General features: G+C 39.1%; 1 protein-coding gene across 3 annotated transcripts in view; it reads right to left on the bottom strand.

Annotated features, from left to right (window-relative positions):
* The window catches only part of grid1a (glutamate receptor, ionotropic, delta 1a), a 334,030-nt gene that overhangs the window by 58,557 nt on the left and 262,195 nt on the right, over positions 1-13,278 (bottom strand). For all 3 annotated transcript variants that reach the window (XM_074646202.1, XM_074646203.1, XM_074646204.1), the window contains exon 5: positions 12,023-12,076. In XM_074646202.1, coding sequence (XP_074502303.1) covers positions 12,023-12,076 — 54 coding nt within the window. The remainder of the gene's footprint in view (positions 1-12,022; positions 12,077-13,278) is intronic.

Genomic DNA, 13,278 nt, shown 5'->3' with positions numbered 1-13,278 from the left:
GTCCATAAACCCTCACAGGTACTGTATTTAGCATAAAAAAATATGTTCAAATCATAACATGACAAACTGCAGCCCAACAGGCAACAACAGCTGTCAGTGTGTCAGTGTGCTGACTTGACTATGACTTGCCCCAAACCGCAATGGATTTACATAAATTGGGCATGACTGTAAAGGGTAGACTCGAGGGTACCCATAGAACCCATTTTCATTCACATATGCTGAGGTCAAAGGTCAAGTTTGGAGCATTATCTAGCCTCCTTCGCGACAAGCTAGTATTACATGGTTGGTACCAATGGATTCAATAGGTTTTATACCCCCGCGACAACCATTGTTGCGGGGGTATAATCAGAGTTTAACTTTTAAACCCCTTTTGTTTTTCTGCCTTTTCTCTCATGTGCATACCTCATGTTATGTACATATCTCTATTTTTCAATGAAAAACCCCTTGATGGTGCGCAAACTGAATAAATTATATGGATTCTTTCCTCCGGAGCCCGTATTCCCAGATCTTTCATCTGTGTACAGCGTGAGTAAAACACTCCTCGGGTGATTCTAGCTCATTTAGTTTAATCCTCTGACTCTTTTTCTGACTCAGTCAGGTGGAAACTATGAATATTCATGAGTTGCCGCGACACATTAATCAGATGAATTATGCCGCATGGTTCACAGAGTCGAACCCTCACGTCCAAGCTAATAACTTCCAGTGCCACCCAGTCCAAGTGTTCTGTCACCATCGCGGGTGACATTTGTGTCATAACCTGACCCGGCGATGACACTGACCAATGGGACATGGCTGACGTGCCTTTTTACCTCTGTTTGAGGAGAAAGTACAGGCGGCATGATATACTTCACGTGTACAAAATGCACACAAAAATGATCCATTAAAGAATACAAAGGACTGATACATTCAGGCCTCTGACTACAATGGTCATCCCATGGATTCTTAGAAGCACTAGAGAAGCATTATTAATCTAAATGGTGTACTGTATGTGGTTATGATAGCAAGTCGAATAACAAAATCACTTCTGAACTGTGTGAATACACAGTGAATGCAGCACAGCTATGTTTCAATGACAGCCGACGACCAAGATACACACAAATCAAGTTCAGATGACAGATTATCCTCTTTGTGCTGCTCGGTCAATGTCATTAGTCATTTACCAGAAATAAATAAATTAAATTACCGGTAATCATGACAGCTATTTAATTAGAAGTTAAGGTGCTTTCTGAAAACGGCAGGCAACTAAATTGAGAAGTAATGGGAGTCAGGGAAGAAGAGCAAAGCAGAGTGTGTATGACATTATTTTGAGCTGTACTTGCCTGTAAAACACACAGATGTCTTTTTTTATGTGCTTTCAGTGTAAAAGTTAATTAGTTAGACAGAAAATAACCTCAAGATTGCATCATTATCTAGTTGATAAAACCGAATAATTGGTGTCCAATTGTCCTTGCAATGGAGAAAAAAAAGATCATCACAGACTTCAAATAACACAAGGCACAAACAAGCCTTTGCTAGAAATGATCTGAGTTGTAATTCTAAATATTCCAAACATCAAACAATAAAAATGATAACGCTTAGGGCTGTCAATCGATTCAAATATTTGTGATTAATCGCAAATTAATCGCACATGTTTTATCAGTTCAAAATGTACCTTAAAATGAGATTTGTCAAGTATTTAATAATCTTATCAAAATGGAAGTGGGCAAATATGCTTGCTTTATGCAAATGTATGTATAATTTATTGATTGAAATCAATTAACAACACAAAATAATGACAAATACTGTCCTATTAAATATTTAACATAAAAATATATGCTCCCTTTGAAAATGGCTATGCCAGTTTTTCCTTGCCAAACTTTTGCGTAAGTTTGGAGCGTTATTTAGCATTCTTCCCGACAAGATAGAATGACATGGTTGGTGCCTATATATGGATTCCTTAGGTTTTTCTAGTTTAATATGATACAATCTTCATTCTAAATTGAAAACTGAGCCCGCTACAACCTAAAAATCTGAAGTTGTGTTAACGCATTAATAAAATTAATGACGAATTTGTTATTATCTCGTTAACTTTGACAGCCCTAATATCACAATATCCCAAATATCAAATAACACAAAGCACAAGCAAGCCTTTGCTGAGTTGTTATACTCTGACCTAAATTATCTGAGTTGTAATTGTCAATTTTCCTCTTACACATCAAACAATATAAATGATAACTCTGTAAATTATACAAATTTCAAGGGTTTCCATATTAAATCAATGTCATATCATATTCAGGCAGTCCTGTTATGTTGAAAAAGGTTCGTTCATCAAATATTGCACCCGGAATTAAATCAATTACTGCCTATGACAAAGCGAGTAAACATGATATTTACTTGTTTTTCACAGAATGAAAACAAATCATCATTCATGTGAAAAGCCATGAAAAAGACACTGCTGTGTATTAAAAAATACAATCAACATTCATTTGCATTAAGCACATGTAAGAGGGTTTGAGAAAATTACCTTCACTGTATATATTAGAACAGTTTCTTAGCATCCAAGAACAATGAACCAGATCTAAAGAGCTTACATGTACTTTACTACACTGACCTTGTTACAGCATGTATTAAGTCTTTTCCTTAATAGTATTATGATCTGCAATTATATCTCCATTAGTCTGATTTAACACTTGCACAGCGTTGTTAATACAAGACAAATATTACATATAAAATATAAGGAGGAAGGTCAATATGCAGTAGAGGGAAAATAATGTGTGTAACAGGGTTCTTTGTGCTTTGGGTTACTGTGCAATTGCAAAGACCTGCATTAGCGGCATTTTCAGTCACCTTTTTGATGATCGTTTAATCCTCAAACTGGTAGGTTATGCTAATGATAATTAAAGCTTGGGTTTAATTGGGATTTATTAATAATACTCTCAAGCACTGCCAGTAAAAACTGATTGTGAAAGTAAACTCACACTAGCTGATTTTGTGTTACTCTGGCTGTATTCAAAACCTCATACCATACTCGCAGTACGTACTGATTTGGCCAAAATGTAGCATGTAGTATGCAGTATGCAAACAAAAGCAAAAGCTACAGTATGCCAAAAATACCCGGATGTCATACTGATTTGGAAAAAAATCTCCAGTATGCATCGGACCAGTCTACTTTACCTACTGTATACCACAATGCAAAGCGCTGGAACAGTACAGGTCTATGATCACACCAAAAACAGCAGCCAAAAACAGAACGTTTTCGTAGCTATTTCATCACTAAATTCACTTCTGAAAATTTTAGAGGCAAGAAATCAACTGTGTAGATTTTGAATATTGGCAGTTTTACGTAATCTTTTTATGTTTTCGGAGTTTAGAAGCTCCACAATCTGCTTTGACAGCTAGGTAGTGCCTGCCGGGGTCGCTACCTCGCCCTACAAACTCTTATAAAGTAAAAAAGTGAAGTTAAATTTCAAGGCTCAATAAATTGTTTTTTTCGATAATATTGCACTAGTGGTACAAGTTTTTTTTTTTTTTCCTCCAGTGCTTTAAGAGCTTGTTTAAAGGCTAAAGCCTGGCCTAGCATACTGCAAAAAAACTGAGGAACGCAGTATATATACTGCATACTGCTTTTGTCAGTAGCATAGGGTTTTAAACACAGCCTATGTCACTTCCCCAGCAGATCAAAGTAGTTATTTCTTATTTAATATCCAATGGTGGGTGCATCAGTGTGACACACCACGTCTATGGCCTTTGAATTTGTTGAAAAAGCAAACGCTAGTGCAACCTGCGGGCGCCTGCATACGTGTGTGGGGCGTAATTTTTGCAGCTTTGGTGAACAGATGTGAATGTAAAGAGGCTGGATATGGATGAACACATTTCAATTATTTGGCGGAATGCAGTATCAGGAGATGGAGTTCTAGTCTGTTTGCAATGATGTGAGGTTATTTTGTGAAAAGAGGCAGCAACTACAGCAGCATTTAATATATTTAAATGTGTTTCAAACCTTACTGCCAGTTTCCTACAGTTTATCAATTAATTAAAACATTTCCTGTCAGTTAATCACGTTTGTACATCTTCATGCATGTAACTCCACTATTCATAATAGAAAAAAGAAAAGCGATAGACTGGCTGCTCACACTTCATAATTGCCCAAAAGGGAAGGACTTTAAATGAAACTGAAACAAAAGGAGGACCATTTGCAATAACATGTGGTCTGAGCAGGCGGAGATGCGACGCAATTTCATGCCAAATTGCACTGCACAGTCTGATCTGCATCAACATAACCATAGTTTTGCCACGCCAACTGCATCTGTTCAAGCCGGTTTGTTTTGAGGTAAAAAAATATTGACTTTGACCTAAAAGGATAGTACTGTGACTGTGTTAGCTCTTAAGATTAGATTGGCTGCTTAATTCGAACAGGATATCTCAAATGCAACATGAGGAATGACATGTAAATAATTACGTTAAACCTGCAGTAGGCAGAATGTTTTTGGCATCATTGGGCAAGAATTCCATTATAACCTTTCAGTATATTGTAATTCAAGTGTTCTGAGAGAAAACTAGACTTTTGCACCTCCTCATGGCTCTGTTTTTAGGCTTTAAAAATTCTAGCCCGTGATGGTAGACTTTGGCCAATCACAGGTCATTACAGAGAGAGAGAGCGTTCCTATCCTACTGTTCATTCAACGGAGGCAGCTGTCAATCACTCACAAACTCCGATCAAACGGTCAAACTAGACAGATCAAATATGATTTATTATTATTTTACTCTAATGTCTATTTCGAGAGTAAAATGTTTTCAGAATTATCTTGTAGTGCACTGTTTAGCTGTAAAATGATAAGGTTTGCTCCAGTTGGTGGGCGGTGCTTCATATTTCCTCAACTGATCTCAACATGGCTGCCAGGTCACACCTTCTCATTTTACAGCTAAACAGTACACAACAAGATGTTTCTGAAAACATTTTACGTGAGAAATAGCCATTACAGTAACATAATATTGATTCATATTTGATCAGCGCTGCCTAGTTTGACCGTTTGATCAGAATATGCGAGTGATTGACAGCTGCTCAGAGACAGCAAGGCTCCAGCTTGGCTCTGATTGGTTGTTTTCCTCCGGTCAGTGAAATCCTGCAGATGCCGTTAGGAGCACCGGAGGCACATGGATTTTTTTCAGATTACCTGTCTCATGCACTACTGTCAGGATATAGTGACCGTTTAATAAAAATAACTTTTTTTTTAAATTATATTTGCTCCAATCTGCCTACTGCAGCTTTAATAAATAAATGAAGGTGCTCATTTCTAAAGTACAGTAAACTATATAAACCATCCCATCACATAGCTCATTGTTCTAAGTACGGTGCAGTGTAGTATCTACTGTGCTGTATATATGAGTTGCTGTATTGCTACATAATGGAACTTACAGTTCAGCCCGGAGGAGCAGCGGGTCTTATTCAATGAAACATGCTGGATGTGATTTGAACTGCCCACCTAATAACCCCAGTGACATAAAATGACTGTAACTGTTGTAACATTTAGATAAGGTGGTTAGTGAAGGGAGTCGCCTGTCTGGGGTCCTTGATTTATGACCATGAAGCAGGATGTCTCCTGTGGTCACCATTTTTTGTGGGTTAGTACATCATTTTCTGACATCTGCATTGGGTTTCTGCATAGATTCTCATTGTGGTTAATGGCACAACGAATAAGAACAGCCAATCCAGGGGTTTGATAAATGCAATGTTATACAGTACTTTGAGTAATCAATAAGCTAATTGTAAAATGAAATATGTCTTTTTCTCGTAAGTGGCCTCTTCAGTAATCCAACCTTCCCGTCCCACAGTCCAGTGTGGTGGAGACGGCGTCAGAAGAAAAGGGTTTCCATCTCGTCTGCTTGACGGGCAGTTACCCAAGACATCAGTCATACCATGACTGTCCTCCTCGACTCTGTCTGTCACAGCAGGCACAGCCACCTAATCCATCAAACATTCAGAGGTGTCACCGTCCCGCCTTTGAAGGGGGAAAAAAAAACAACAACAAAATTCTCCCAGAATGTGCAATCCATCTGAGTCCACTAGACAGTGTCAGAGGCAGACAACCTTCTGTGTGCTGGCAGCTGCAGCACCCTGGTTCTGTGGGTGGGTTGGAGAGACGCACGCCTGCCTGTCATCCCCGTGCCCTCCTGCTCACATCAAGCCGCACTTCTAAAACTGAATTTCAAAGTTTTTTGCCCTAAACATTATGTTGGTCATTTGTGTGTTGGATAAGTTTCGTACCCTGAGGCTTCATGAACTGTGGGCCGTTCAAACCCACTCCTTTGGTTTTATAATGCATTAGTGTCAAACTGAAATGTTTGCAACTGAAGAAAAGTTTGTTGAGAGAAAAGTTCATTGTTTTCAACCCAATTTGTTTTCATTAAAGGGGCACTCTACTGATTTTAAACATGACCATTTTATAATGTCTTCTGTGGCTCTGTGGCTCTGGAGAATCACGCGAGAGTCGTGGAATCACACATCGCACGAACATCCATCTCTTCAGGCTTCAAGTAAAGCCAGATCACGGACCAATCAGCATCCTGGGATGAGCTCCTGGCAGCTAAGAGTGTGGCTTAGGTGTGTGAGATGAGACGGAGGAGAAGCGACTGTTCATTCTCAGACAGTTCTGTGTAACTGACGGGTCGGGTTAGTAGCTTAGGAGCAAGGCTGAGAAAATGACTCAAGTGACATGACTTGAATGCAAACTGGGGAAGTCAAGTTTGAAAGACCAGTTAGGGTCTAATGAAAAATGCTCGTCGGATGCATAATGGGAAAGAAATCTGTGGTTTTGGAGTTTGACCCATACTAGGGACTAAAGGTCAGGTCATCTAAGTGTGAAACTAAATTGCTGGAGTTCATCCGTGTGTGATCAACAGCTATTAAAAGGTGCTAAATGTGATATTGGTTGCATTTCTATTGCCTCCACACAGCTCTCAACATGGCGACAGCTGAGTCGGCGGCTCATAGCTAACACTGCAGTCAGAGCTAATATTGTTAACCTGGGGGGAACCGGAGGGTGGGTGCTTTTGCGACGCCGCCATCGGTAGGGACGGAGTTATCAGCTTTAACCGCTGTTTGAGAGCAGTGCAGAGTGGCGGCCGTGAGCTTGCCATTGGGGCACGCTCACATGCACTAAAAGCATGTGCTGCCGGGCCGGCTATGTCAACAAAGCGAGGAGAAGCTCCGATTACAAAACACAGAGGGAGAGAGACTTCATCCTCTGCTCAGGTAGACATTACTCCTTTAGATCTTTACAAAGAAAATAGTTGTTTGCTGCTTTATTAATGCTATGGATATCGTATAGAGCACCTTTAACCTATTACTGTATCTTTATACCATCAAGTTACTATATGTATATTGTCTATTGTATGCTTATGTATCCCTGAATGAAAAGACGGTCTTATCATGATCTGTTTTATTCCTTTTTTGTTTATCCGTTAGTCTGTTACGCCTTATTGTTTTCCGACTTGTGATCACACTCACTCATCATCATCACTTTCCGTCTCTATCCATCTCACTCTGTGCTCTTATCACAATTCTAGCTTGACAGCTACATTCATCGTGCCACATGTTGCCGCTGGTGGGCAGATTAGCATAACCGCTTGTCGTGAGAGTTGAATGAAATGTGAGACCTCGCCGACTGTGGTGGGAGCCCGGGGCGCTGATGGGGCGGACAGCAGCGAGCCTCGAGATCAACTGGTTAAAATGAATGTCACAACTCAGTCATGACCAGGCAGCTGAACAGGGGGAGCTGTCCGCGGGGACCGTCGGTGCATACAGGGGGCAAGAGGTAACATAGAAAGCTGTTATTTTCCCTGCAGGTTTTTGTGATACAGCCGGGCTGCATCTGGTCAGACTAACAGGATTTCCTTCAATGCAGGAAACATTATCTAGTATATTATAGCTGTGCAGTAAGGTGGGAGTACAAAATTCACCAGCAGCTGCTACAAAAGGATTCATAGTTTCTGCCGTTTGTAAAATAACCCAGACAATATAATAAAATAGAAACATACTACAAATCCGACAATCAAACACAAAACGTGTGTATGCTCTAGGTGCCATCAGTCATCTTAGCAGCTTCTCAGAAATCAAATCACAGGCTAATGGAAACAAATTCCTTTAAATCTCCTTCTCCTTCAGAGATAAGCAAGGATTGTCGCTAAATCACACACGCCTGGATTCAATTTACTGAACTTGGTGACTCTATTTTCTGATAAAAGTATAAACATTTCGATGAAAAAAATTATTATTTAAGTGAAATGTGAACTAGTAAAGTAAGTAAAGTTCATGTTATTTTTTTTCCCCTTTACATGAGAGGAGCTCTGGAGGCCAACGTCTGTGAGAAAAACAGGTCGGCATGAGTGGTAATTGAATTTTCTTGTTAGCCTTTTCAACAAGGCTGAGTTATTCTTATTTCAAGGTGACTGCCAGCTTCATGCACACTTTATCTTGGGTGATGGATTGAAAGGTAAGGAAACAGAGAGAGAATAGAGAAAAAGATAATCAAACATTACAGGGAGAGGAAAAGAAAACATGGGGAAAAAGCGTTCATCATTTAAAAAAACTAAAAAATGTAGTTTTCATTAAAGGGGCACTCCACTCATTTTACACATGACCCTTTTATAATGTCCTCTGTGGTTCTGGAGGGAGCTGTGTTACCTTGGGCTTGATGTTATTCGTATTAGCTAAGAGGTACTTACCTATATTATGTATTGATAAATGTGTGTATATTGATTTTTGTATATATTGTTGTTTACTATGTATATATAAGTTTTGCGTAACATACATGTAACATTACGTTTGATCATATGTGGGATACTTGGGTCACTGGCGGTATTAAGTGACTATTATATAACCAAAGTGCTTACCTTTTAAGATGGTGTCTCTGTGCAGGTTTATTAAGTCTGAAGACGAGCTTGTGCTTGAAACGTCACTTACTAAGATGTGCCAATAAATTGCACTTAAAGGGAGCTACAGTATGCAGACTTTCTTCTACGTTTTTCATAGCTGTGTTACCTCGTAGGGCAGCTGGATTCTTGCAATGTCACAAGATCACACGAGATTTCACATGAATATCCATCCTGTTGGGCTTCACGTAATGCGTTTCTGTCTGGCAATCCAGATCACGGACCAATCAGCGTCCTGTGAGGAGCTACTGGCAGCTACGGGTAGGGCTGCATAATTAATCAAATATTAATCTTGACATTAACTGTTAAAACGCATACTCCGCTTATAGAAAAATCAAGCGGAAAGCAGTGCTCTGTTGATTTAATTTTGGGTAAAAAGTTTTGGTTCAATTTCATTTATATTTTGCTTTGTGGAGATGCACTGTGACTAAGAACCGGTCTTATTTTGATGCAAAGATTTGTACATTAGCTGGAATGTAGCACAACATGGAAGTAAAAGCAGTGCTCATTTTGAAAGCACAATACAAATATTTTGTCCCTTAAATCGATGAATCATTCGTGATAAATAATCGTGATCTCAATTTTGATCAAAATAATCGGGATTATCATTTTGGCAATAATCGTGCCGCTCTAACTGTGGGTGTGGCTTAGGTGTGTGTGAGACGACACGGAGCGACTGTTGGTTCTAAACAACAATGGGCGGCTCCTGAAGAGGTTAGCGTAGATGATGCAACAGCATCAGTTATATCAGAACTGAAGGAAAAGAAGCAAAGAACGGCACTGAACGTTTTTCTTGATGGAAAAGATGTTTTCGCTCTTGATTGACAGACGATTCATCAAATTATCAAAGTATTTTTTGAAAGTCTATCTCGGGGGATGGATTGAAAGCCAGGGAAATTGAAAGAGAAGAGAAAGAGATAATCAAAAATGACAGGAAGAAGAAAAGAAAACAGGGGAAAAGCAAAAAAAAAAAAGATCTTTCCACTCTCTTTAGAAAGAGAACAAAAAAAGAGAATTGGGATATGATTCATAGCTCACAGATTCATTCTCCCCATTCAAATGTGTACCAGGGAGAGATAACTCTAGAGTAAGCCACATCACATCAACCATTAAGGGAATGCCATAGAAATTAACATGACATTAGTTCATACTTTCCCGGAGTCTGATGCAATTAAAGCTAATGTCTTGGTGGAAGTCTGTGGTAATTGACTGTAAGCCATGCATGAGTTTGAATGTGAATACTGCTTCAAATAAAGAATATCTTATCATCTTGTTTGAGACTACTTAAGCCTATTTGGAGATATATCAGCAAAACAATACGGCTTAAGCTGCCAGACACAGAACAAAGTTTCAAACAAATCAAGGACTCATTAGCTGATGTAAATCAATACCTCGGTTATGTGTTTGCTGAAATGCACGGTGAAAAAGGTAGTTATTCTATAAAGGCTCATTATAGTCTGAAATTAGGTAATTTAGGCTTCCACATACCAGAAGGTTTTCAACACTGAGCCTCATTAACTTTTGTAAATCAATATTTAAGCTACTGAAATACACTGAAATGCTGCACTGTGAGTTTCTAACTAAAGCATAAATGACAACTATTTCTTACTCGTCTAAGTCTAATGTGTGCTGTATTGTGTTTAGATATTACGATTTATTGCAATTTTTTTATTTTGTAACACTAGACCATGGAGAAAAAGTTGAATCATACAATTCTGGGTACTTTTACTTGGAAAATATCGAAATTAATACGGTAAAAATGTTTGATTTTCAGCATGTATGTGGTCAGAGGTGTCCTGAAGTCAAATATATCAGTCATTGTCAGGAATTATTTATTAGATTTTTCCAGCAGTCGCAAAATCAAAGAATAAAGACATTTCCCTCACACATAAGTGGTATTGTCTTTTTAATTTATAAGGGACACGTAATGTTTTATACTTCTGGTGAATATAATCCAATCATTATTATTCCCATATATGTATTTTGTGTATACAGTACAGTTTGTTAACACCTATCTTCAGCGGACCCTCCGCCGTTTTCTGCGTTCTCATTCTAATATTATTACTTATCTTAATATTATCCATGGTTTCTGATCACTGCGGCTTTATGTTTTGGTTATTGAAACAGATGTGATGTCCCGTTACTCGGACTACAACAATAAAATCAGTAACATCCTTCAATCGCCGTATAGACTCAAATGATGCAAATATATTGATTCTGGGACTAAAAAATCTTTTACAAAATCGTTAAAAAAGAAAAATCACGATTCATAGGGGAATTGATTCTTTCCTCCTACCCCTAGTATGCTGTGGCCAATTTTTTTTCTTTGAACTTCTGCATCAAGAGCTCATTTCCCACACATGTCTGAATATTGAATGTTGCTTCAATAACATGTCTCTCTGGGCTACATGCGCACATTAATCATGCGCCATGGAATACGGATCAATACGTGTCATGTTTTGGATGTTGAACACAGGTTCTGATGTTTGTATAAGTGAGGAGGTGACATTTCATTGAAACACACGGACATTGATTTATGCGTGTGTCAGACAGGAAGTTCCTAATAGGCACAGGAGTGCTAATATTCTAAAGCAGGTGGGAGAGACATTTTATCTAAATGTCTCTCATCCACTGCTTTTAGTATCGGGCCAATCCTCCCCCCTCCCTTATCTCCAAATCACTTTGAATCAATAGAAATGCAGCGCCGAGGCACTAAAGCTAAACACAGAGTCCACTGTTCTGTATTCACAAAGTGCACCTGGATTTTGTGCTGTTACAGCCACTTTAGAAGACCATTTAGGTCAATGTCAGACACACAGAGAGAGCACTGGTACAGAGGGGGAGAAGACACACTAGCATCAACAGTTAAAGGGAGGGCAATTATACAATATCAAATAAAGGGCCAGTCCCTCAGGCAGCCAACATAAAATTAAATACAAAAGATGTGCTGCTAATTTAACTGAATATGAAAGTGTACAGAGTGACAGTGTTGTAGTCTTTCATGTGTTTGCGTGTGCCTTGGCAGCATATTAGACTGTGTTGACAGTGGCAAGCTGACACCGAGGTCTAAATTCACTCAGGTGCATACAAGTGTGTTTGTGTTTGGCCTCACCTCATTGGCATAGACCCAGTGGCTGTCCTTGGATGCCAGGTTGGTTTCCACAGCCTGCAATGATGAATAAAAAAGAGAAAGAGAGAGGACAGACAAAGAGAGAAGGACATTTTAAGAACATGGTGTGCAAATTCGTTGAGATCTTCAATGTCAGTCAACCCTCAGGTACAGTATCTCTGGAGCTTAATTTGTGAATCAAGACGTCCTGTATCACAGAGAGAGGGTGCTGCTCCGAACTGGTCAGGGGAGGAAAACACATCATGGGATGCATCACAATCACACTGCCCGGAGGCTACCGGACAAACCAGCCTGATGAATTATGCTATGTTGAGCACAGCTATATACAAGCTGAATATTTTTACATTGGCTATGAGAATGAAGCATGTACAGATACGCATAATATTATGTCCACTGCTATGGGACTTCATTAGCTTTACTCAGTTCAGACCACAGAGATTGGTGTCAGTGTTGGTTATGAATCTGTAACCTGTCATATTCAGTGGCACTAGAGGGTAAACTCTGAAGAAATACTAATTGGCAGTGGTGGCCTAAATTTTAGAGAAGCAAGCAAGGCCTTTAACCCCTTCCTATTCTGCCCCCCGTGCTGATGCAGCTCAGCACTGTGTGTCAAGTTGTTCTAGTCATAAATAAGACATTGAAATTAATTAATTAATTTATTGATTCATTAAAATAAATTCTGAAAGTGTATAAGGGCTTAGAACATTATTATATAAGTTTGTGATGGCCTTTCCAATGCTCTATACGTTGTTGCAGCAATTTTTTGGTTGATATCATTTAATTGAATTTTTTACCACTCAAGAATTGAAAAAAAATTTCAATAATCCCTCCAAAATACCACATTAAAACCCCAAGACCTTGAGGAACACCATAGAAAAGGCCATGCTTTTGACATTTGGAGATTTCTGCAAGAATTGCATTTTTCAGCGATTGGATGGCAAGCACTTCTGTTCTGGAAACTGCTCGAAAACCCCCTTATTGTCAGTATACCAAGGAAAGCCACCCATCCTCTGAATGCCCTAGGTCTGCAGTTAATGGTTGTACAGTTTCATGAGGCTGTGATTATCCCAGAGGTCACCACAGGTCAATTTATACAGTGAGGTCAAGTTTCAGAAAATGGTCTCACTATATGAAATGGCTACTACTATAGTTGTCTGAGTGAACAACTTTTCTCTACAGTGCGACTGATTGAACTTTCAGTCAAAACTCCAGCAACATGTGTTGTCTAAAAAACAACT

This window comes from Sebastes fasciatus, chromosome 9 (genome assembly GCF_043250625.1).
Source record: "Sebastes fasciatus isolate fSebFas1 chromosome 9, fSebFas1.pri, whole genome shotgun sequence".
Taxonomy (NCBI): domain Eukaryota; kingdom Metazoa; phylum Chordata; class Actinopteri; order Perciformes; family Sebastidae; genus Sebastes; species Sebastes fasciatus.
Note: the sequence above shows the minus strand (reverse complement) of the source record. Positions and strands in the feature narration are given on the sequence as shown.